At 51.2% G+C, this 25462-nt stretch overlaps 2 protein-coding genes across 2 annotated transcripts in view; one reads left to right on the top strand and one right to left on the bottom strand.

The window, feature by feature from the left end:
• The window catches only part of LOC147086510 (GA-binding protein subunit beta-2-like), a 32908-nt gene extending 25639 nt beyond the window's left edge, over positions 1-7269 (bottom strand). The window contains exon 1 of the mRNA XM_085978596.1: positions 6201-7269. Within this exon, the coding sequence (XP_085834722.1) occupies positions 6201-6308 (108 nt within the window). The 5' untranslated portion in view covers positions 6309-7269. The remainder of the gene's footprint in view (positions 1-6200) is intronic.
• Positions 7270-11697: 4428 nt separating this feature from the next.
• LOC147086509 (GA-binding protein subunit beta-2-like) overlaps positions 11698-25462 on the top strand; it is a 44328-nt gene continuing 30563 nt past the window's right edge. Inside the window, exon 1 of the mRNA XM_085978262.1 lies at positions 11698-11758. Coding sequence (XP_085834388.1) covers positions 11698-11758 — 61 coding nt within the window. The remainder of the gene's footprint in view (positions 11759-25462) is intronic.

Here is a 25462-nt window from a genome sequence, read left to right as displayed (position 1 = left end):
AGGGGAGGGGAGGGAGGGAGAGAGGGGAGGGGAGGGAGAGAGGGGAGGGAGGGATAGGACAGGGAGAGGGCATGACAGGGAGAGGGGGGGACACACAGGGGCAGGGAGACCAAACGCCCCAAAATTGCCCTCGCAACGCGGGGCTCCCCAGCTAGTATATATATATCTCAGCCAGGGTTCCCGCTCCTGATCACTACCCAGTGACCCCTGCTGGAAAATGTGCAGGTGTGGATATCAGGCAGGAAAGGATTGGGCTCGGTTGTGGTGACCATATAGCCCGTCGGCACGCGAGTGTCTGAGCCCAGTCATGAACATGGGAAGGTAGGAACAGGAGCCCCCTCGAGCCTGTTCCGCCATTCAATGGAGATCATGGCTGATCTGCGACCTAACTCCATTTACCCACCTTTGGCCCCATATCCCTTAATTCCTTTGGTTAACAAAAATCCATCAACCTCAGATTTAAAATTAACAATTGATCATTGACCCAGCATCAATTACCATTTGTGGAAGAGAGTTCCAAACTTTTACCACCCTTTGTGTGTAGAAGTGTTTCCTAACTTCACTCCTGAAGAGAGATTGGGTCGACTAGGCCTGTATTCACCAGAGTTTAGAAGAATGAGAGGGGATCTCGTTGAAACGTATAAAATTCTGACAGGGCTAGACAGATTGGATGCAGGGAGGATGTTTCCCCTGGCTGGGGGGTCTAGAACCAGGGGTCACAGTCTCAGGATACGGGGTAGGACATTTAGGACTAAGATGAGGAGAATTTCTTCACTCAGAGGGTGGTGAACCTGTGGAATTCTCTACCACAGGAGGCTGTGGAGGCCAAGTCACTGAATACAGCATATTGAAGAAGGAGATCGATAGATTTCTAGACACAAAAGGCATCGAAGGGGTATGGGGAGAGAGCAGGAATATGGTATTGAGATAGAGGATCAGCCACGATCATGTTGAATGGCGGAGCAGGCTCGAGGGGCTGAATGGCCGACTCCTGCTCCTATTTTTCTATGTTTCTATGAAAGGGCTGGCTCTAATTTTTAGACTATGCCCCCTAGTCCCCAACTGCAGAAATAGTTTCTCTCCATCTACCCTATCAGTTCCCCTTAATATCTTAAAAACATTGAGTGGACACTTGGGCGAGGGGACCTGCTGGCTTCTGTGGGAATATCCCAGAAAAGGTCAGCATGTTCGGAAGGAGAGCAAATAAGAAAAAAAAAAAATTTACGTTCCCAAGACAGTATAATCGCACTTCCCTTCCAGTTGTAAACTGGCACATCGTGTAGAAAAAAGGATTTGACCCGATGAGAATCGTGAGCAGATAAGTAATGGGGCCACACGATAAGCAGTGTGGACCATCTACAAGATGCACTGCAGCAACTCGCCAAGGCTTCTTCGGCAGCACCTCCCAAACCCGCGACCTCTTCCACCTAGAAGGACAAGGGCAGCAGGTGCATGGGAACACCACCACCTCCCAAGTTCCCCTCCGAGTCACACACACCATCCCGACTTGGAAATATATTGGGCCGTCCCTCCATCGTCGCTGGGTCAAAATCCTGGAACTCCCTCCCTAACAGCACTGTGGGAGCACCTTCACCACACGGACTGCAGCGGTTCAAGGCGGCGGCTCACCACCACCTTCTCAAAGGGCAACTAGGGATGGGCAATAAATGCTGGGCCTTGCCAGCGACGCCCACATCCCGTGAATGAATAAAACAAAACCTCAACCATTGTGACGTTAGGTTGGTTCTTGGGCAATGCACTGCAACCAATCCACCCAAACATTTACCAGATTTATACCCAACTCATTGGCTGTTACAACTCACATATAAAAGATGACTCCCCCGCCAACCCCCTCCCCACACACACTTTCCAACCAAAGAACATCTATGACTCACACACAAGGCTACTGTTCCCACCAACGTCATCTGTCAGTGACTCCACAGAGCGGAAATCTGATCTTAATGTGGTGACTGTTCTCAGACATCACTTCACCATTGCCACTGATGAATGATCCTACTTCCTTCTGCATACCTCTCTTGCTCCTTATTTGTTTAAGGAACGTGATTGTATTTTACATATATATTTAAAAATTCCCCCCCCACCCCATGTTTCCACTTTGTGCTTCTCGTCAGTTTCTTGGGCAGTTCTGTTTCTCCCTATTCTGCTCCGTCCCTCGCACCTCAAACAATTTAGCGGTTTCTATTTTCCCCAATGTCTTCCCTTTTAAAAAAAAATCTATATTAGTTTTACTCCCTCGACATATTTCTGGGGTAAACTGCCTCTGCAAAAGCAAAATACAGGAAACTCGTTCGTACCCGGCACCGGCGGGACCGGCGTGTTGCTGGTTGATTAAAAATTCCAGATAACGGAGAGGTCTATCTACCGAGGCTATTTTTAACAAACAAAACTGAAAAAAAATCAAGCAATGTGCAGTATAATTGGGTACTCACCTACAGAATGTTGTGTTAAATGGACTCGGACTCAGCAACATTGCCGGTTATTGAGGTGTTCGGATCGGAAGAGACTTCCGACAGCGCCAAGAAGCTGAGTAGTGGCAGTTTGGAGAACGACCCCCACTGACTAACTCGGCCACCGCGGGAGACTCGGACTCGGACACATTGCCGGTTATTGAGGTGTTGTTTTCGGAGTGAGAATTTTGCCGGTTATTAGAGAATTCCGGATATTTGGCTGCTGTTTAAACGAGAGTTTCCTGCATCTCCTTAAAGTGCTCCTATTTTCCCTCCGCACCCTTCCCTTAGTACAATTCTTCCCATTTTATTCTTGTTGTACAGCATTTTATCCACTCGTAAGTCTGCTCTCCTGAAATTCAATTTCTTAATATAGTTTCACCAGCTGTTATGTCTTCATTTGAACCTCAGAATTAACAACTTTCTGATCACTGGACCCTCCAAATATTCTCTCACTGGAACCTGGCTTATTGTTCATTGGGAGCAAGTCCAATGTGGTCTTTCTTCGTGTGGGTTCCCTCGTAGGCTGTTTAAGAGAAGATTCTTGAAGCACAATAAACTCAGATTGTCCCCAGTGTAAGTCCCAATCCATGTCAGGAAGATTAAGCCCCTCCCAGTGATTACAACTCAGGCTTTAGCACTGACCCTTTACACACCTCTGCCCTCCCACACCAGTCCACCCACCTCTCTACTTGCGGTGCCCTGGAACGCATTCCTATCACTACCTTGTCCCCACCATGCCATCTTCCAGGTCTGCCCACAGAGCCTGTGTTCCAATTCCCAGTTGCTTCCTCTCGTCAACATATCAACCTGCCCCACAAATGCTGCCACCCCACCTCTTTCTTTCCAACACACACACACACACACACACACACCTGCAGATTTGCTGCCTGCCCACAGCCTCTTCCTTTGAGCAGCTTTCTCTAACTCCCACAGTATCCATCTGCTCCCTGTTCACCAGCATTTCGAAAATCTCCTTCCTTCCGGGCGAGACGTTAAACCGAGGCCCCGTCTGCTCTCTCAGGTTGGATGTAAAAGATCCCATGGCCACTATTTCAAAGAAGAGCAGGGGGGAGTTCTTCTCCCGGTGTCCTGGGGCCAATATTTATCCCTCAACCAACATCACTAGAAAGATGATTCCGGTGGCCTGTCACTTTAATTCTCCGCTCCGTTCCCACTCAGACCTCACCGTCCTCGGCCTCTTGCATTGCTCCACAGAAGCTCAGCGTAAGCTCGAGGAACAGCACCTCATCTTTCGATTAGGCACTTTACAGCCTTCTGGACTCAACATTGAGTTCAACAATTTCAGATCATAACCTCGGCCCCTATCATATACATATATATTTTTTATCCACACTCTTTGTGTTTTCTTTTCTTCTCTCCCACAGGGCAGCTGTCTCTCATTCTGCCAGCGCAATTTACACTTCATCTAGAGCCATCCTTTGTTTCTTAACCTGTCCCATTACCATCTCCTTTTGCCTTGAATATCTCTTAATGTCTCTTCCAGTACAGGAACAAGAATGTCTTGCTGCAGTTGTACAGGGCCTTGGTGAGACCACACCTTGAGTACTGTGTGCAGTTTTGGTCGCCTTATCTGAGGAAGGATGTTCTTGCCATGGAGGGAGTGCAGCGAAGATTCACCAGGCTGATACCTGGGATGGCAGGAATGACGTATGAGGAGAGATTGGGTCGCTTGGGCTTATACTCGCTGGAGTTTAGAAGAATGAGAGGGGATCTCATTGAAACTTATAAAATTCTAACAGGACTGGACAGACTAGATGCAGGAAGGATGTTCCCGATGGCGGGGGAGTCCAGAACCAGGGGTCACAGTCTAAGGATAAGGGGTAAGCCATTTAGGACTGAGATGAGCAGGAATTTCTTCACCCAGAGAGTGGTGAACCTGTGGAATTCTCTGCCACACAAGGCAGTTGAGACCAATTCATTAAATATATTCAAGAAGGAGTTGGATATATTTCTTAAGGCTAAAGGGATCAAGGGATATGGGGAGAAGGCAGGGACAGGGTACTGAATTTGGATGATCAGCCATGATCTCATTAAATGGCGGAGCAGGCTCGAGGGGCCGAATGGCCTACTCCTGCTCCTATCTTCTATGTTTCTATGTATATCTATGTTAACCTCTTCCGCCTTCCATCCTATCACAGACCTTGCCTTTGGTTCTTTCCTCCCCTCCCCCCTTTCCCAGCCCCTACACTTGCTTAAAAATCTGTTCCCTTTCCTGCTTTTTTCCAGTTCTGACGAAAGGTCGTCGACCTGAAACGTTGGGCTCGAATTTCCAAGCCCTGAGGAGGCAGGAGTGCGGGGGGGGGGGGGGGAAAATGCAGAATCGGGGGGGGGGGGCACGAACCCTTCCCGCCCCCAACCCGCCTCCATGCCCGTTTCCCAGGAGGCGGGGACCCGACCCGTGCTGGGAGCCGCCTCCCCGAGGCGGGAAGGGGATTAGTGCCAATTAACTGCCTGTTAACAGGCAGCTTTTGGCCTAATCCCTATTTTTAGCCCTGAAGTGTGGGATTCCCGACGGCTCCGAACCACGCCACGTTAGCGAGGCGGACCGTCAGGCTGAAGGGCTTGGAGGGTTCGAGATGTCCGGTGTTCAGGTGAGTGATGGGTGCATGAGTGCAGAGGTAAGTGTGTTTGGAGTGTGTAAAGAGATCAAGGGGTATGGGGAGAAAGCAGGGACCGGGTACTGAAATTGGATGATCAGCCATGATCGCATTGAATGGCGGAGCAGGCTCGAGGGGCCGAATGGCCTACTCCTGCTCCTATCTTCTATGTTTCTATGTAAAGTGTTTAAATAAGTTTTACTTACTAATGCAGGCTTCCTTCCTTCCGGTCTCGGGAGTCCCTCATCTCACCGGCACAGAAAGCAGAATGGCCGCGAGCTGTCAAAAGCTGCAGCATTCAGCTTTCTGTTCTGGAGAGACTTCTAACTGAGTCTGAGTAGAAGGACTCAAGTTAGAAGTCAGACTGTCAGTGTTTGACAGCTTCACAGAGCTGTCAAACGCTGATATTTCATCTGTCAAAAGCTCTCGACAGATGAAATGTCAATCCCTGACGTCACCTGTAACCGGGTGTCCCTTAATTGGCCCGCCGGGCGGGCTTAACAAGGTCAATCAAGGGAAAATCGCGTGGGTTGGCCACAAGTCGATGGAGGCGGGACTACAACCCAAAAAGTGGGAGTCCTGCCTCCATCACGTCCCCATTGGCAAAATCCAGCCCGTTGACTCGGTTTCTCTCTTCACAGATGCTGCCTGACTTGCTGAGTTTCTCCAGCATTTTCTGTTTTTATATCACGAGAAAGAAATTATCTGGTTATCGTCACACACGCGCAAACTGGCTGCCGCGTTTCTCGACATTACAACAGCGACTACACGTCAAAAAAAGTACTTCATTGGCTGTGAAGCGCTTTGGGCCGTCCCGAGGCCTTGAATGGCGCTGGAGAAATAAATGCAAGCTCTTTCTTTCTTAACAACTGGTCCCCACTGCCATCCACGTGCACTGCTGTGCTACTGGTGTGTCGCCAGGCTGCTGTGGTTTGAGATTTTAAACGCACCACTTTCTCTTTCGGCACTTCCTGTGGGTGGACCTCGTCTGAACGCAGGCACTTCATAATGTTTCATCTCATCTCCTGTTTTAAAAAAAAACCATGAACTGCAACAACACAAAATAGTAAAAAGTCGCCCTCCCCCCCCCGGGCCCCAAAAGAGCACTTACCCAATCTGTGGTGAAAGGGGCACCATTTGCCATGAGTGTCCGAACCTCATCGTCCTGTCCTTTTCGAGCCGCCTCCAACAGCCTCTTCCCCAAATCCACCAGGGACATCTGGTCGTGCAGAAGGAAAAAAACAAACAAGTCAGTCAAGAACTAAACAGCAAGCGCCTTGGGGAATGAAAGCCCGTTCATCGCCAAGAACTGCAAAGGACGATAAAGGCTCAAAACGTTGCGGCCCACTAGCAGCTTTTGCAGGGTTCAGTGTGAGATAAACCACACTCAAAAAAGTTGTGGTCTCAAGTCTTGTAAAGGTTTTGTCTGCAGCATTCTCCCTGGGGTCGGGAAGAATTATATGTTCAAAAAAAATGCTTATCAGCTCCCCTAATGGCTTGGTGAGAAAATGCGCCACCTGGGTGTGCAACGCGCCGTACAATTCAGGAGGGTCCCAGGTTTGCCTCACGGCCTAGTCCGAGTGAACCGAGGAGGGAGATGGGATGGCTAGAATTAGTCTTGCTGCCTCTGGGTTAGGGAAGAGGGGAAATTAAACGCCAGGCTTCCCACTGCCAATAGCTAGCCAAGGAACCACCCCACCCCATCGCCCCACAAAGTGCACCTGTGTCGATATGGGGCGGGAACAGCGCGGGATTCATCTGCCATGTTCTGCACATGACTGAATAGCTTCCCGCACTCGAGCGTCACGACTAACATGTGGGGAATGGCCACTTGGACAAGGCAACCAAAGAGCTGACGGCATCTCTGGATTCTTAACCCCAGCAGGAGCTAAAGACAGCCGGTCTTGTCACAGCGACTGGGGTTAGCTCATAAATGGTGCAATATTCACTTGAATGTTCTGCAGCACTAGGAAGGTACCTTCTTCTTCTTAGGCAGTCCCTCGGAACCGAGGATGACTCGCTTCCACACTAAAAATGAGTTCTCAGGTGACTGATGAGTCCAATGCGGGACCGACAGTCTCTGTCGCTGTTGGGGTTGTCCATGAGGGTCCTGACGTTCCAGGTCCCGAGCTTCATTTTAAAAGGGTGGAAGATGCCTGTGCGTGAATTCTTTTAACGTGGGGTGGCCGTTGCACGCCAGCTACCACACGGGCTTGACAGAGCAAGGTCCTGGTCCAATGGCAAGGGGGATCCAAGACGATTGGAGACCAGGCTCTGCTACATCGGCCTAGCACACACACACACACTCCTACTGTCCTCCTCCCTCCTTCCCACAGGTCCTCTCTGCCTGGGTAGGAGAGAGGGAAACGGGGAGGGAGAGGGAGGAGACGGGGAGAGGAGGGAGGGACCATTAATAAAATAAAACATCCAAATAAGTTCCCCTAACCTTCAGACAACCAACAGCACTGCCTGGAGTCGTACCAAGCCATACCAAATGGAAGATCCCTGATTCAATTCCTAGTTTCTTCTGAGTTCTCTGCTGGTGCAGAACTCTGGGGGGCGGGGGGGGGGTGGATACATTTCACCTCAATACCCTTGGGCCAGAAAGGGCAAGAGCAAAAATAAATTATAGCAGCAGCTCGGTACCGGTTTCTGGTCTACCCAGTGAACCATGCTGGAATGTGCAGGTGTGTGGATTGGGATGGAAGGAAAGACTTGCATTTATATAGCGCCTTTCACAACCACCGAACATCTCAAAGCGCTTTACAGCCAACGAAGTGCTTTTGAAGTGCAGTCACTGTTGTAATGTGGGAAACGCGGCAGCCAATTCGCGCACAGCAAGCTCCCACAAACAGCAATGTGATAATGAGCAGATAATCTGTTTTTTTACTGAGGTTGATTGAGGGATAAATATTGTCCCCAGGACACTGGGGAGAACTCCCCCCTGCTCCTCTTCCAATAGTGGCCGTGGGATCTTTTATATCCACCCGAGAGGGCAGACGTGGCCTTGGTTTAACGTCTCATCCAAAAGATGGCACCTCCGACAGTGCGGCGCTCCCTCAGTACTGCCCCTCCGACAGTGCGGCGCTCCCTCAGTTCTGCCCCTCCGACAGTGCGGCGCTCCCTCAGTACCGCCCCTCCGACAGTGCGGCGCTCCCTCAGTACTGCCCCTCCGACAGTGCGGCGCTCCCTCAGTACTGCCCCTCCGACAGTGCGGCGCTCCCTCAGTACCGCCCCTCCGACAGTGCGGCGCTCCCTCAGTACTGCCCCTCTGACAGTGCGGCGCTCCCTCAGTACCGCCCCTCCGACAGTGCGGCGCTCCCTCAGTACTGCCCCTCCGACAGTGCGGCGCTCCCTCAGTACCGCCCCTCCGACAGTGCGGCGCTCCCTCAGTACTGCCCCTCTGACAGTGCGGCGCTCCCTCAGTACTGCCCCTCCGACAGTGCGGCGCTCCCTCAGTACCGCCCCTCCGACACTGCGGCGCTCCCTCAGTACCGCCCCTCCGACACTGCGGCGCTCCCTCAGTACCGCCCCTCCGACGGTGCGGAGCTCCCTTAGTACCGCCCCTCCGACGGTGCGGCGCTCCCTCAGTACCGCCCCTCCAACAGTGCGGCGCTCCCTCAGTACTGCCCCTCCGACAGTGCGGCGCTCCCTCAGTACAGCCCCTCCGACAGTGCAGCGCTCCCTCAGTACTGCCCCTCCGACAGTGCGGCGCTCCCTCAGCACTGCCCCTCCGACAGTGCGGCGCTCCCTCAGCACTGCCCCTCCGACAGTGCGGCGCTCCCTCAGTGCCGCCCCTCCGACAGTGCGGCGCTCCCTCAGTGCCGCCCCTCCGACAGTGCGGCGCTCCCTCAGCGCCGCCCCTCCGACAGTGCGGCGCTCCCTCAGTACTGCACTGAAGTGTCAGCCTAGCTTTATGTGCTCAAGTCCATGCAGTGGGACTTGAACCCACGACCTTCTGACTCAGAGACGAGTGTGCTACCCACTGAGCCACAGCGGACACTGTAGGGAAAGGTGGGCTTGGCCCCCGCCACCCCACCCCCCCCCGCCTTGTCGAATAAGCCACTGACACTCTTCCAAGCCTGCGTTTTAAAAGAATGTAGGAAAGTGCAGGCAGCAAAGCTGGAGGGAGACAAGGACGGGGATTGTGTTGCTTTTGATTCCAGCTGTGCGGAAAACATTACCCAACTTTGTCTGCAATAATCAGCTCAACGGCAGGACCAGCGATCTTACACTGGCTGCACTCCCACCCTCCGTCCAACTTGCATTTTATACTTTCAAAACGCCATGTAGGAGAGAGAGCTTGGCACCATGGGGAATGAGTGAGTGAGGGAGGGAGGGAGGGAGGGAGGGAGAGGCAGACGGGTGTGAAGAGTCATACTGGGGCTACACTCGCATTCAGTCTTCCCGGTACTTTTACAGAGATTACTCCTGCTCCACGGGACAAATTTCTGTACACTGCTCTCCAGTGTAGACATTCCAGTGGGTGATGGAGCGGTGCTGCTGTGCAATGCTAAACTCCATTGTTTTATCTGTATGTATTAAACAGCTTGCGCCTGCACGAACTTCCTGTCGCTTTTTTTCCATTATAAATTCGTCTGTCCACATTCATAAAGGGAAATTAGCGATGTAATCTTGTCGCGCTGTAATTACACTCTGGCCAGTGAAGGCACTGAAGCACCACCATTGGAGGGGGGGGGGGTGCAGTTACAGCATATAAAATTAAGGACATAAAGGTATGGCTTTAAACTAAGGGCTGAATCCTATCTGTTCACCCTGGTCCCATTAGGCCCGATCCACCAACCAAGCTTCACTTGGTCGCCACTCCCGCGTGCAATGGCAGATCGACTGGGATGTATGAAATTTGCGATCTACGTCAGGCACTCCTTATTTGGGCATCGCCATTCTGTGACACACGCGCAGTCACCTCTGTAGCTGCACAGTTCTACCACTAAGGGGGAGGTTCCTAAGCTCCAGATCCCCATAGCTCTTCCTGCAGCAGCGCTACTGCACTCCGATGGAAATTTGATTTGTCCTGACTTTCTATGGGCAAAGCCAAGGGGAGATACATTAGCAAAGTGTTAACAGGAGGGACCCACTTCACATGTTTATTTTGCAGGAACTGACAGCGTTCAATCTTGGCTCAGTGATGGCACTCTTAAGAACATAAGAAATAGGAGCAGGAGGTGGCCAATCAGCCCCTCGAGCCTGCTCCGCCATTCAATGAGATCATGGCTGATCTTCTACCTCATCCCCACTTTCCCGCCCGATCCCCATATCCCTTTAGAGGCCAAAAATCTATCGATCTCAGCCTTGAATATACTCAACGACTGAGCCTCCACAGCCCTCTGGGGTAGAGAATTCCAAAGATTCACCACCCTCTGAGTGAAGACATTTCTCCTCATCTCAGTCCTAAATGGCCGACCCCTTATCCTGAGACTGTGACCCCTGGTTCTAGACTCTCCAGCCAGGGGGAAACAGCCTCTCAGCATCTACCCTGTCAAGCCCTGTAAGAATATGTTTCAATGCGATCACCTCTCATTATTCTAAATTCTAGGGAATATAAGCCTAGTCTCCTCAATCTCTCCTCATAGGACAATCCCCCCATCCCAGGAATCAGTCTAGCAAACCTTTGTTGCACTCCCTCTATGGCAAGGAGACCAAAACTGTTCACAGTCTTGCCTCTAAAGTCAGAAGGTTGTGGGTCCCACCCTACTCCGGAGACTTGGGCACACAATCTAGGCTGAGACTTCAGCGCAGTACTCGCACTACTGCACTGTCAGAGGTGCCGTCTTTCGAATGAGATGTTAAACTGAGGCCCCGTCTGCTCTCTCTCTCTCTCTCTCTCTCTCTGGTGGACGTAAAAGATCCCGTGACGCTACTCAAAGAGGAGCAGGAGAGTTCTCCCCGGTGTCCATTGGGTTAAAGTCACTAAAACAGATCGTCTGGGCGCTAGTCATTCTGGGATCACGCTGTGCGCAAACTGGCCGCCACGTTTCCCTACATTACAACAATGATGACACTTCAAAAGTACCTCATCGGCTGTGAAGCGCTTTGGGGGGCGATCCGAGAGATCGTGAAAGGCACTTGGATTAATGCAAGCTTTCTTTGTTTATTTAACCAACAGATTCGTGAGCCCAGTATTTGTAGGCAAAATATCCCATCTTAAGAAAGCATCATTTATGTTAGGGAGCTCAGCCAATGGAGGGAGAACCACAAGCCTGTTGTTGGCTGCGCTGCTGTAACATGAAAGCACCCTCAGAGTCTTGGTGCTGGAGCAGATCAGCCAGCCACCCTCCCTCTCGGCCAAAGACTATGAACATTGCACAAGATCCCAAGAAAATGACGCACCGAAACTTAAAAAGGAGGCAATAAAAGTGAATACAGACACCAAATCAAACTTGAAAACCCCCTGCCTTCCCTTTAGAGTGGTGACGGCGTTGAGGAACTGCGCAAGCTTTAAGTCAGTTTCAGCCATCCCCAAACTAAAATATAGTGCAGAGTTAATTAGAACCAGGAGCCGTCCTCGCAATTTCCTGTGAAGGGCGGTTTTGGGAAACTGTTCCAAGAATAATTGTAATGTGATGAGAAAATTGGGGGTCGTGAAAATGATGTTTGTGGAAAAACTGGAAGCTTGTTTTTCGGATATATTGAATGCACTGGGGGAAAGTAAAAATAAAAAAATCACAACCTTAGCAACGGCACACAGGAGTTCTTCAAAGCAGAGACTTCCTTTACTGCTCGACCGAAAACAACGAGTCACATGGAGATGGGCTAAAATGAAATCACCGCTATTTCAGGGGGGGGAATTTTTAAGGTGCAGGGTATAAGCATTGACAGTGGCTTAATGCACTGACTGGAAGTCCAACATCAAATTGCATTTATATAGCACCTTTAACGCGCTAAACTTCGCAAGGCCCTTCACAGAGGGGAAAACAGGCACAGGGATGATTGTTAACCATTGTAAAAGGCGGATATAATAAGGCCATTACTCTATCTTATCCCAAAATAAAGCAGAAAGTCGCAAGAGCGGCTGGTTTTTACAGAGTGCACGATCCGCCTTGAGACGTTAAACGGAGGTCCCGTCTGCTCTCTCGGGCGGACGTAAAAGATCCCACGGCGCTATTTCGAAGAAGAGCAGGGGAGTTATCCCGGCCAATATTTATCCCTCAATCAACATCACTAAAACAGATGATCTGGTCATTATCACATTGCTGTTTGTGGGAGCTTGCTGTGCGCAAATTGGCTGCCGTGTTTCCCACATTACAACAGTGACCACCCTTCAAAAGTACTTCATTGGCTGTAAAGCACTTTGGGTCCTGAGGTCGTGAGAGGCGCTATAGAAATGCAAGACTGTCTTTCTTTTATTTAAAAAAAAATACCGTCAAGGTGATTTATTTAATAAAAAGTTTGCAAACTTTCATCAGAACACTCCATCAAAGTGAAGAGATTGAACTTAGGTCTTTTGGTTTGAATATCAGGCTAGATACTCCAACTGGATAGCACAGCGAATAATCCCGTGGCCCACCATGAGGTACAGTCCCTGCTGCTTACAGCGGGCGGGATCGTGCGAATGCGATTTGCCTGCTATCTGCGATGGCTGGTATAATGTCTGAAGAAAGGTTATTTTCTCCTTCCCACCCAGTTAACGAGCCACCCACAGCTTTCCAGCCTCTTCAGTGGGAGCGGTTCAAATGTCGGCGAAAGGCTTTCGCTTCTGCGATGGGTGACTGGGATTTTTAAAAAATGTGGAAATCTCAACTTTACAAGAACAGCAAACGGCGGGTCTTAAAAAGGAGAGGGAGGGGCAAGGGTTTAGGGATGGGATTTCAGAGCGTGGGGCTTAGACGGCTGAAGGCGCAGGCACAGACACAAAGGGAAGGTGGAGGATGCACAAGAGGCCAGAGTTGCAGGAACAGAGAGTTCTGGGGGTGCCGCAGGGGGTTAGAGAGATACGGAGGCAAGGCCATGAAGGGATTTAAATACGACAATGACAATTTTTAAATTGGAGACATTGGGCACCGGGAGCTAACGTAGTTCAGCAAGGACAGCAGCGATGGGTGAACGTGACTCGATGCGGGATAGGATGCAGGAATTTTGGACGAGCCGGTGTTTACCATGCACGGAGGATGGGATGCCGTCCAGAAGAGCATTGGAATAGTTGACCCTGAGAGGTGATAGATAAAGAGTTTCAGCAGCAGACGGGCTGAGTGGGGGATGGAGACGGGAGCAGGCTCGAGGGGCCGAATGGCCTACTCCTGCTCCTATCTTCTATGTTTTCTATGCTGGCCTTCATTACAAAAGGATTTGCGTACAGGAGTAAAGAAGCCTTACTCCAATTGTACAGGGCCTTGGTGAGACCACACCCAGAGTACTGTGTACAATTTTGGTCTCCTTACCTAAGGAAGGATATACTTGCCATAGAGGGAGTGCAACGAAGGTTCACGAGATTGATTCCTGGGATGGCAGGACTGTCGTATGAGAAGAGATTGAGTAAACTAGGCCTGTATTCTCTTGAATTCAGAAGAACGAAAGGGGAATCTCATTGAAGCATACAAAATTATTACAGGGCTTGATGGGGTGGACGCTGGGAGAATGTTTCCCTTGGCTGGGGAGTCTAGAACCAGGGGCCACAGCCTCAGGATAAAGGGTCGGCCATTCAGGACTGAGAGGAGAAGAATTTCTTCACACAGAGGGTGGTGACTCTTTGGAATTCTCTACCCCAGAGGGCTGTGGAGGCTCAGTCATTGGGTGTATTCAGAACAGAAGTCGATAGATTTCTGACTAGTAAGGACATCAAGGGATATGGCGATAGGGCCGGTGAATGGAGTTGAGGCAGAAGATCAGCCATGATCTCATTGACTGGCGGAGCAGGCTCGAGGGGCCGAATGGCCGACTCCTGCTCCTATTTCCGACGTTACGGAGGTGGCAGTCGGCCGTCTTTGTGACACAGCTCGGCTCAAGAGTCGAACAGGATGCCACGGTCGCAAACCGTCTGGCTCAGCTGAAGACAGTGGCCAGGGAGGGGTTGGATTCGGTGGCAAGGGTACAGAGTTTGTGACGGGGTGGGGGGGGGGGGGGGGCAAAGAAATTGCTTCCGTCTTCCCATTGTTTAACTGGGGGAAACTGCGGCTCATCCAAGACTGGACGCGAGACAGGCAATCTGACAACACAGACAGTGGGGGGGGGGGGGGGGTTGAGAGATGTGCTGGAGAAGCAGAGCTACCAACAGCATACATGTGGAAGCTAACCCCACATCTTCAGGAGGAAATCACCAAGGGGCAGCATGTAGAAGAACAGGAGGAGGCGGGGTGCGGTGGTGAGAATAGATCCTTGCGTTGACTCCAGTGGTAATGTTGCAGGGGCTGGAAGAGTAGCCACTGTTGGCAATGCATACTGTGATCTGGCTTTTGCGTAGCCCACTCTAGAGCAAGGATTGAGGGATTTGATATTATTGGTTTCACCAGCAAGTCAAGAAGCTAGGCTCAAATCAGAGATTCAAAAAAAAGACAAATTTTGAAGTTCATCTGCTATACCAAAAGAAGATTTATTACTGTTCCAATTTCTAAATGGGTTGTCACATTCGGTACCATTGTTGTAAAGTGCCTCAAACTAGCTGGTTCTTTAGGGAAGGAAATCTGCCGTCCTTACCCGGTCTGGCCGGGTATATGTGACTCCAGACCCACGGCAATGTGGTTGACTCTTAACTGCCCTCTGAAATGGCCCAGCAAGCCACTCAGTCATATTCAAGGCGGTGGCTCACCAACACCTTCTCCAGGGCAATAAACATAGAAACATAGAAGATAGGAGCAGGAGTCGGCCATTCGGCCCTTCGAGCCTGCTCCGCCATTCAATGAGATCATGGCTGATCATCCAAATTCAGTACCCTGTCCCTGCCTTCTCCCCATATCCCTTGATCCCTTTAGCCTTAAGAAATAGATCCAACTCCTTCTTGAATATATTTAATGAACTGGCCTCCACCGCCTTCTGTGGCAGAGAATTCCACAGGTTCACCACTCTCTGGGTGAAGAAATTCCTCATTTCAGTCCTAAATGGCTTACCCTTTATCCTTAGACTGTGACCCCTGGTTCTGGACTCCCCCACCATCGGGAACATCCTTCCTGCATCTAGTCTGTCCAGGCCTGACAGAATTTTATAGGTTTCGATGAGATCCCCTCTCATTCTTCTAAACTCCCAACGAGTATAAGCCCAATCAACCCTCATACGTCATTCCTGCCATCCCAGGTATCAGTCTGGTGAATCTTCGCTGCACTCCCTCCATGGCAAGAACATCCTTCCTCAGATAAGGCGACCAAAACTGCACACAATACTCAAGGTGTGGTCTCACCAAGGCCCTGTACAACTGCAGCAAGACATCCTTGCTCCTGTACTCGAACCCTCTTGCTACGAAGGCCAACATACCATTTGCCTTCTTAACCACCTGCTGCACCTGCTGGTCATGCCGGCAATGTCCACATCCCATGAATGACGGAAGAATAGACAAAAACAGAATCTTTTTTTAAATGGTGAGAAACTTTCAAATGTTGGTGTTCAGAGAGATTTAGGTGTCCTCGTGCAAGAAACACAGAAAGCGAGCATGCAGGTACAGCAAGCAATAAGGAAGGCAAATGGCATGTTGGCTTTTATTGCGAGGTGGTTGGAGTATAGGAGTAAGGAAGTCTTGCTCCAATTGTACAGGGCCTTGGTGAGACCACATCTGGAGCACTGGGCACAGTTTTGGTCTCCTTATCTAAGGAAGGATATACTTGCCTTGGAGGCGGTGCAATGAAGGTTCACTAGACTGATTCCTGGGATGAGAGGGTTGTCCTATGATGAGAGATTGAGTAGAATGGGCCGATACTCTCTGGAGTTTAGAAGAATGAGAGGTGATCACATTGAAACATACAAGATTCTGAGGGGGATTGACAGGGTAGATGCTGAGAGGCTGTTTCCCCCCTGGCTGGAGAGTCTAGAACCAGGGGTCACAGTCTCAGGTACGGGGTCGGTCATTTAAGACTGAGATGAGGAGGAATTTCTTCACTCAGAGGGTGGTGAATCCTGACTGTACCAGTGATAGACCGGTGACACCACCCAAGTTTGGAAGCACAGAATTGTACTGTTGGGCATTTTTCCACATAGTATGAGAATTCTACGAATGCCCGTTGATGTAAAAAGACTACTGGAGTGCTTGGTTAGAGTATAAAACAAGGCTTTAATCAACTGTTTCCAAACCATGAGATTTCTAGTTACATCACTAGTTCCTGGTTACAGAAACATCCTGAGCAAGCTGGGCCCACGCCCGAGTATTTATACTCCTTGGACGGCGCCACCAGCTGGCCGCCCAGTGTTACTTCATGAGTCATGATAAGATTCATGACACGACCCATATTTTACCCTTTACTGAATTCCTAGTGGTAACACTTCTCTCCCGCTCTAAAGAAAAGTGGCATTGGGTTTTATATTTTCAGCTTGCAGTAACATGAATGGCATCTGCTTCTGTGGCACCATTTCAAATAATACGGCAGCTGAATGCAAGCAGCGTGCCTTCTACACGTCGGGCAAAGATTAATCGACCAGAGTGAGGCAAAAAAAAACATGGCAAGTATCCAACAGAGATGAATAGAAATACCCCAAAGTCAAGACTATCAAGATGATCTGTGCCAGGGCGCTGAAGACACTGAAACCCACTCTGCTCACAAAGTGTACCGCAACCATCGAGTCCAAACACCGCTGACATCTTGCATTTCTATCATCGTAAAACGTCCCAAGGCGCTTCACAGGACCATTAGGTGCAGGAAGGATGTTCCCGATGGTCGGGGAGTCCAGAACCAGGGGTCACAGTCTAAGGATAAGGGGTAAGCCATTTAGGACTGAGATGAGGAGGGATTTCTTCACCCAGAGAGTGGTGAACCTGGGGAATTCTCTACATAGAAACATAGAAGATAGGAGCAGGAGTCGGCCATTCGGCCCCTCGAGCCCGCTCCGCCATTCAATGCGATCATGGCTGATCATCCAAATTCAGTACCCTGTCCCTGCCTTCTCCCCATATCCATTGATCCCTTTAGCCTTAAGAAATATATCCAACTCCTTCTTGAATATATTTAATGAATTGGCCTCCACTGCCTTCTGTGGTAGAGAATTCCACAGGTTCACCACTCTCTGGGTGAAGAAATTCCTCCTCATTTCTGTCCTAAATGGCTTACCCCTTATCCTTAGACTGTGACCCCTGGTTCTGGACTCCCCGACCATCGGGAACATCCTTCCTGCATCTAGTCTGTCCAATCCTGCCAGAATTTTATAAGTTTCACACAAGGCAGTTGAGGCCAATTCATTAAATATATTCAAGAAGGAGTTGGATATATTTCTTAAGGCTAAAGGGATCAAGGGATATGGGGAGAAGGCAGGGACAGGGTACTGAATTTGGATGATCAGCCATGATCGCATTGAATGGCGGAGCAGGCTCGAGGGGCCGAATGGCCTACTCCTGCTGCTATCTTCTATGGTTTCTATGTTAACAGAAGTTGACACCGAGCCACAGAAGGAGATATTCGGGCAGGTGGCCAAAAGCTTGGTCAGAGGGGTAGGTTTTAAGGAGCGTCTTAAAGGCGGAGAGATTTACAGAGGGAATTCCAGAGCTTGGGACCAAGGCAGCTGAAGGATGAGTCACTTTGTGGTTAGTTCTCCAGTGGTAATTGTTTGGTATTTTTGCATGCCTCAGGTTGGAGGCTGCTAGCATGGTTGGAAACGTCTGTTTGATGAGCAGAAAAGCAATGAAACTCGGCGGCTTGCAAATAACATCTGCATTTTTATCCCTCAATCTCAAAACTCTGTAGCGAGGATCTTTATCTACTTTCTTGGTACAGCTGGGTTGTAATTACTCTCCCCGAAGATGTGCCAAAAAAATCGTTAGCTGTGGCAGCGGGTAGCACTCTTGGCTCTCGAGTCAGAAGGTCATGGGTTCAAGCTCCACTCCAGGGACTTAACACAAAATCCAGGCCGACGCTCCCAGTGCAATACTGAGGGAGTGCTGCACTGTTGGAGATGTCGCCTTTCGGATGAGGCTATTAACAACCACCAGATGTTCCAAAAGCACTTTACAGCCAATTAAGTACTTTTTTTGACGTGTGGTCACTGTTGTAATGTAGGAAACGCGGCAGCCAATTTGCGCACAGCAAGCTCCCACAAACAGCAATGTGATAAATGACCGGATCATCTGCTTTAGTGATGTTGATTTAGGGATAAATATTGGCCCCAGGACACCAGGCATAACCCCTTTGCTCGTCTTCGAAATCGTGTCATGGGATCTTTTACGTCCATCCGAGTGAAAACGGAACCTCGGTTTAATGTCTCCTCCGGCATTCCCCCAGTATTGCACTGAAGTGTCAGCCTAGATTTTTGTGCTCAAGTCTCTGGAGTGGGACTTGAACCCACAACTTTCCGACTCTGACAGATACTAATTAATCTTCTAATTCCAACATTTGTAGGTTTATCTTTTTTAGTTTAAGGAGCTCAGATATTGCTGTTTAAGAGCACAGGGACATGCCATTTGACTCATTTAACTAACTCCTCCCAGCAGACCATGTACAATCTGCAGAATCATTAACACTCAATTGGTGAAAGTTTTCCCCTGTGGTAAAAAATGAGGAAATCAATTTAATAACTCGTATTATTCAACACAGACTGGCTGCACTTCATTCCCACGATCTTAGGCAGTGTTTTGTTGAATACTTAGATAGCTGAGGGACCATAGGAACATGGTCTCCTACCACATCCAGTCGTGAATGGTGGTGGACCATTAAACAACTAACGGGAGGAGGAGGCGCCATGAATATCCCCATCCTCAATGATGGTGGAGCCCAGCACAAGTGTAAAAGACAAGGCTGAAACGTTTGCAACCATCTTCAGCCAGAAGTGCCGAGTGGATGATCCATATCAGCCTCCTCCTGAGGTCCCCACCATCACAGAAGCCAGTCTTCAGCCAATTCCATTCACTCCATATATCAAGGGCTGAGCGCACTGGATACAGCAAAGGCTCTGGGCCCGGACAACATCCCGGATATCGTGCTGAAGACTTGTGCTCCAGAACTAGCCACGCCTCTAGCCAAGCTGTTCCAGTACAGCTACAACACTGGCATCTATCCAACAATGTGGAAAACGGCCCAGGTATGTCCTGTCCACAAAAAGCAGGACAAATCCAATCCGGCCAATTACCGCCCCATCGGTCTACTCTCAATCATCAGCAAAGTGATGGAAGGTGTCATTAACAGTGCTATCAAGCGGCACTTACTCACCAATAACCTTCTCACTGATGCCCAGTTTGCGTTCTGCCAAGACCACTCGGCTCCAGACCTCATTACAGCCTTGGTCCAAACATGGACAAAGGAGCTGAATTCCAGAGGTGAGGTGAGAGTGACTGCCGCAGACATCAAGCCAGCATTTGACCAAGTGTGGCATCAAGGAGCCCTAGTAAAACTGAAGTCGATGGGAATCAGGGGGAAAACTCTCCACTAGCTGAAGTCATACCTAGCACAAAGGAAGATGGTTGTGGTGGTTGAAGGTCAATCATTACAGCCCCAGGACATCGCTGCAGGAGTTCCTCAGGGCAGTGTCCTAGGCCCAACCATCTTCAGCTGCTTCATCAATGACCTTCCCTCCAATATAAGGTCAGAAATGGGGATGTTCGCTGATGACTGCAGTGTTCAGTGCCATTCGTAACTCCTCAGATAATACAGCAGTCCATGCCCGCAAGACCTGGATGACATTCAAGATTGGGCTAATAAGTGGCAGGTAACATTCGCGTCACACAAGTGCCAGGCAATAACTATCTCCAACAAGCGAGAGTCTAACCACCTCCCCTTGACATTCAACGGCATTACCATCGCCAAATCCCCCACCATCAACATCCTGGGGGTCACCATTGACCAGAAACTTAACTGGACCAGCCACATAAATACTGTGGCAACAAGAGCAGGTCAGAGGCTGGGTATTCTGCAGCGAGTGTCTCACCTCCTGACTCCCCAAAGCCTTTCCACCATCGACAAGGCACAAGTCAGGAGCGTGATGGAATACTCTCCACTTGCCTGGATGAGTGCAGCTCCAACAACACTCAGGAAGCTCGACACCATCCAGGGCAAAGCAGCCCGCTTGATGGGTACCACATCCACCACCTTAAACATTCGCTCCCTCCACCACCGGCGCACCGTGGCTGCAGTGTGGACCATCTACAAGACGTACTGCAGCAACTCGCCAAGACTTCTTCGGCAGCACCTCCCAAACCCACGACCTCTTCCACCTAGAAGGACAAGGGCAGCAGGTGCATGGGAACACCACCTCCAAGTCACACACCATTCTGACTTGGGAGTACATTGAGTGTTTTCGCTGTACAGAATTAATTATTATACTAATAAAGCTGCTGTTCCTAATGGAGTAGCATTATATAGAAACGTGTTTTAGCACCCCCATCCAGAAAGACCCAACAGTCAGCTTCTGCCCTCGCCTCCGAGTCCGAAGGTCGTGGGTTCGAACCCCACTCGAGAGACTTGAGCACAAGATTCCAGGCTGACACTCACAGTGCAGTACTGAGGGAGCGCCGCACTGTCGGAGGGGCAGTACTGAGGGAGCGCCGCACTGTCGGAGGGGCAGTACTGAGGGAGCGCCGCACTGTCGGAGGGGCAGTACTGAGGGAGCGCCGCACTGTCGGAGGGGCGGTACTGAGGGAGCGCCGCACTGTAGGAGGGGCGGTACTGAGGGAGGGCTGCACTGTGGGAGGGGCGGTACTGAGGGAGCGCCGCACTGTGGGAGGGGCGGTACTGAGGGAGCGCCGCACTGTCGGAGGGGCGGTACTGAGGGAGCGCCGCACTGTCGGAGGGGCAGTACTGAGGGAGCGCCGCACTGTTGGAGGGGCGATACTGAGGGAGCACCGCACCGTCGGAGGGGCAGTACTGAGGGAGCGCCGCACCGTCGGAGGGGCAGTACTGAGGGAGCGCCGCACCGTCGGAGGGGCGGTACTGAAGGAGCGCCGCACTGTCGGAGGGGCAGTACTGAGGGTGCGCCGCACTGTCGGAGGGGCAGTACTGAGGGAGCGCCGCACTGTCGGAGGGGCAGTACTGAGGGAGCGCCATACTGTCGGAGGTGCCATCTTTTGGATGAGACATTAAACCGAGGCCCCGTCTGCCCTCTCAGGTGGATGTAAAAGATCCCACGGCCACTATTGGAAGAAGAGCGGGGGGGGGGGGGGCGGGGGGGGGGAGGGGGGAGTTCTCCCCAGTGTCCTGGGGCCAATATTTATCCCTCAACCAACATCACTAAAAACAGATGATCTGGTCATCATCACATTGCTGTTTGTGGGAGCTTGCTGTGCGCAAATTTGTCTGCTGCATTTCCTACATTACAGCAGTGACCACACTTCAAAAAGTACTTCGCTGGCTGTAAAGTGCTGTGGGACAACCGATGGTCGTGAAAGACGCTATATAAATGCAAGTCTTTCTTTTTCCCTTAATAATTCCACGGTTTTCACCTCCACCACCATACATGGAAGCACATTCTACATCTCCTTGCTGAACCTCTGCCCCCCTTGTCTGACCTGAAATTGTGTTCTGGACCTGCCATTTCTATAACTAAATTACAGTCTTACATTGCTCTATAAATTCCAACAGTCAACTCTTAAGGCTGCAAAGCCTAAATTTTAATGGTCTTTCCCAACATTACTGTCCACGAGCTGAAAATGTAATAAAAGCTACCGAGAGCTGCTGGCATGGATTAAAGGATCTGATCGGTATGGAGCTGGGGCAAAATAGTCAGAATTCTCTTTATGTCTACCTTGCTTAAGCCTGGTCAATCTTGTACTCACATCCTTTACTCCTGTAGTTATAGTTTCGGGTAAATAGCACTGGTTCATTTCCTGTCACATTGATTACAGTGGGAAAAAAAAAGTATTAAATAGATTTGTAACTGCCTTTCTGCTTAACTACTTCTTTCCGTCTATTTCTCTCTCGCTCTCTCCGCATGTCTCCCACGTACTTTTCCTCCTTATGTCAGCCAATGGCTCAGTTGGTAGTACCCTCGCCTCAGAGTCAGAAGTTTGTGGGTTCAAGTCCCCACTCCAGACAATTATAAAAGAGCAAGCGAAAGAATCATTAAGATCAGAAAGAAAGATGTGCATTTCTACAGCGCTTTTCACAACCACCAGACGTCCCAAAGCGCTTTACAGCCAATGAAGTACTTTTTGAAGTGTGGTCACTGTTGTAATGTAGGAAACGCGGCAGCCAATTTGCGCACAGCAAGCTCCCACAAACAGCAATGTGATAATGACCGGATCATCTGTTTTTAGTGATGTTGTTTGAGGGATAAATATTGGCCCCAGGGCACCGGGGAGAACTCCCCCCTGCTCTTCTTCCAATAGTGGCCGTGGGATCTTTTACATCCACCTGAGAGAGCAGACGAGACCTCGGTCAACGTCTCATCCGAAAGACGGCACCTCCGACACTGCAGCGCTCCCTCAGTACTACCCCTCCGACAGTGCGGCGTTCCCTCAGTACCGCCCCTCCGACAGTGCAGCGCTCCCTCAGTACCGCCCCTCCGACAGTGCGGCGCTCCCTCAGTACTGCCCCTCCGACAGTGCGGCGCTCCCTCAGTACCACCCCTCCGACAGTGCGGCGCTCCCTCAGTACTGCCCCTCCCACAGTGCGGCGCTCCCTCAGTACCGCCCCTCCGACAGTGCGGCGCTCCCTCAGTACTGCCCCTCCGACAGTGCGGCGCTCCCTCAGTACCGCCCCTCCGACAGTGCGGCGCTCCCTCAGTACCGCCCCTCCGACAGTGCAGCGCTCCCTCAGTACGGCGCTCCCCTCAGTACTGCCCCTCCGACAGTGCGGCCCTCCCTCAGTACTGCCCCTCCGACACTGCAGCGCTCCCTCAGTACTGCCCCTCCGACAGTGCGGCGCACCCTCAGCACTGCCCCTCCGACAGTGCGGCGCTCCCTCAGCACTGCCCCTCCGACAGTGCGGCGCTCCCTCAGTCCCACTCCTCCGACAGTGCAGCGCTCCCTCAGTGGTTTAATGGGTGAGTGGGCATTGACTGGCGATGGTTTAGTGGGGGAGTGGGCATTGCTTGGTGATGGTTTAGTGGGTGAGTAGGCATCGATTCGCGATGGTTTAATGGGTGAGTGGGCATCGATTCGTGATGGTTTAATGGGTGAGTGGGCATTGATTGACGATGGTTTAGTGGGTGAGGGGCAGGGCTGAGGGAGCGCCGCACTGTCGGAGGGGCGGTACTGAGGGAGTGCCGCACTGTCGGAGGGGCGGTACTGAGGGAGCGCCGCACTGTCGGAGGGGGCGGCACTGAGGGAGCCCCGCACTGTCGGAGGGGCAGCACTGAGGGAGCCCCGCACTGTCGGAGGGGCGGCACTGAGGGAGCGCTGCACTGTCGGAGGGGCGGCACTGAGGGAGCGCCGCACTGTCGGAGGGGCAGTACTGAGGGAGCGCCGCACTGTCGGAGGGGCAGTACTGAGGGAGCGCCGCACTGTCGGAGGGGCAGTACTGAGGGAGGGAGCGCCGCACTGTCGGAGGGGCAGTACTGAGGGTGCGCCGCACTGTCGGAGGGGCAGTACTGAGGGAGCGCCATACTGTCGGAGGGGCAGTACTGAGGGTGCGCCGCACTGTCGGAGGGGCAGTACTGAGGGAGCGCCGCACTGTCGGAGGGGCAGTACTGAGGGTGCGCCGCACTGTCAGAGGGGCGGTACTGAGGGAGCGCCATACTGTCGGAGGGGCGGTACTGAGGGAGCGCCGCACTGTCGGTGGGGCAGTACTGAGGGAGCGCCATACTGTCGGAGGGGCGGTACTGAGGGAGCGCCGCACTGTCGGAGGGGCGGGGTACTGAGGGAGCGCCGCACTGTCGGAGGGGCAGTACTGAGGGAGCGCCGCACTGTCGGAGGGGCAGTACTGAGGGAGCGCCGCACTGTCGGAGGGGCAGTACTGAGGGAGCGCCGCACTGTCGGAGGGGCAGTACTGAGGGTGCGCCGCACTGTCGGAGGGGCAGTACTGAGGGAGCGCCGCACTGTCGGAGGTGCCGTCTTTCGGATGAGACGTTAAACAGAGGCCCCCGTCTGCTCTCAGGTTGATGTGAAAGATCCCAACGGCCACTATTTCAAATTTGTCCTGGGGCCAATATTTATCCCTCAATCAACATCACTAAAACAGATGATCTGGTCAGTATCACATTCCTGTTTGTGGGAGCTTGCTGTACACAAATTGGCTGCCGCGCTTCCTACATTACAACAGTGACCACACTTCAAAAAGTGCTTCATTGGCTGTCAAGCGCTTGGGGATGTCTGGAGGTCGTGAAAAGGCGCTATAGAAATGCAAGTCTTTCTTTCCTTTCACACTGACTGAATACTTTGACTGAACGACCAGTGAATTCCATGCACATCTTTCTCCATTTATGCGAATCGACGACATCCACGGGCAAGGTGCAAGATGCAGAAACTGAGCATTAAATGGCACACGTCACTCAACTGGTCGCCTGCACCCCTCAACTAGATTACTGCCCTTGAGGAGGAATTTCTTCACCCAGAGAGTGGTGAACCTGTGGAATTCTCTGCCACAGAAGGCGGTGGAGGCCAACTCATTAAATATATTCAAGAAGGAGTTAGATATATTTCTTAAGGCTAAAGGGATCAAGGGATATGGGGAGAAGGCAGGGACAGGGTACTGAGTTTGGATGATCAGCCATGATCTCATTAAATGGCGGAGCAGGCTCGAGGGCCGAATGGCCGACTCCTGCTCCTATCTTCTATGCCTTGTAACCCCAAGCAATAGTTCTTCTTTTTCCCCCAAAAACAAATCGCCTTTTTGCTAACCACTAGTCACCAGACAGTAACCACCATCTCCTGACTGCAGGACAATGAGGAACAGCATCATATGACTTTTTAACTACTTGGGGGGGGGGGGGGGGAAAAAAAGGACTTGCATTTATACAGCGCCTTGCACGACCTCAGGACGTCCCAAAGCGCTTTGAAGTACTTTTTGAAGTGTGGTCACTGTTGTAATGTAGGAAACGCGGCAGCGAATTTGCGCACAGCAAGCTCCCACAAATAGGAATGTGATAATGAGCAGACAAACTGGTTTTTTTAAGCGATGTTGGTTGAGGGATAAATATTGACCAGGACGTTGGGGAGAACTCCCCCTGCTCTTCTTCCAATAGTGGCCGCGGGATCGTTTAGTCTACCCAAGAGGGGTCAGACGGGGGCCTCGGTTTAACGTCTCATCCGAAAGACAGACAAATCAGGCAAGTGTTAATATAACGTTTCAATACTAATAGCGGGGTCAGCATTAACAAGCAGCTGCAACGCCACTTTCTAGACAATTGTTCTCGAGTCTT

Source organism: Somniosus microcephalus, unplaced genomic scaffold, assembly GCF_052327205.1.
Source record: "Somniosus microcephalus isolate GS21.2 unplaced genomic scaffold, FLI_Smic_1.0 unresolved_chr7, whole genome shotgun sequence".
Lineage (NCBI taxonomy): Eukaryota > Metazoa > Chordata > Chondrichthyes > Squaliformes > Somniosidae > Somniosus > Somniosus microcephalus.
Note: the sequence above shows the minus strand (reverse complement) of the source record. Positions and strands in the feature narration are given on the sequence as shown.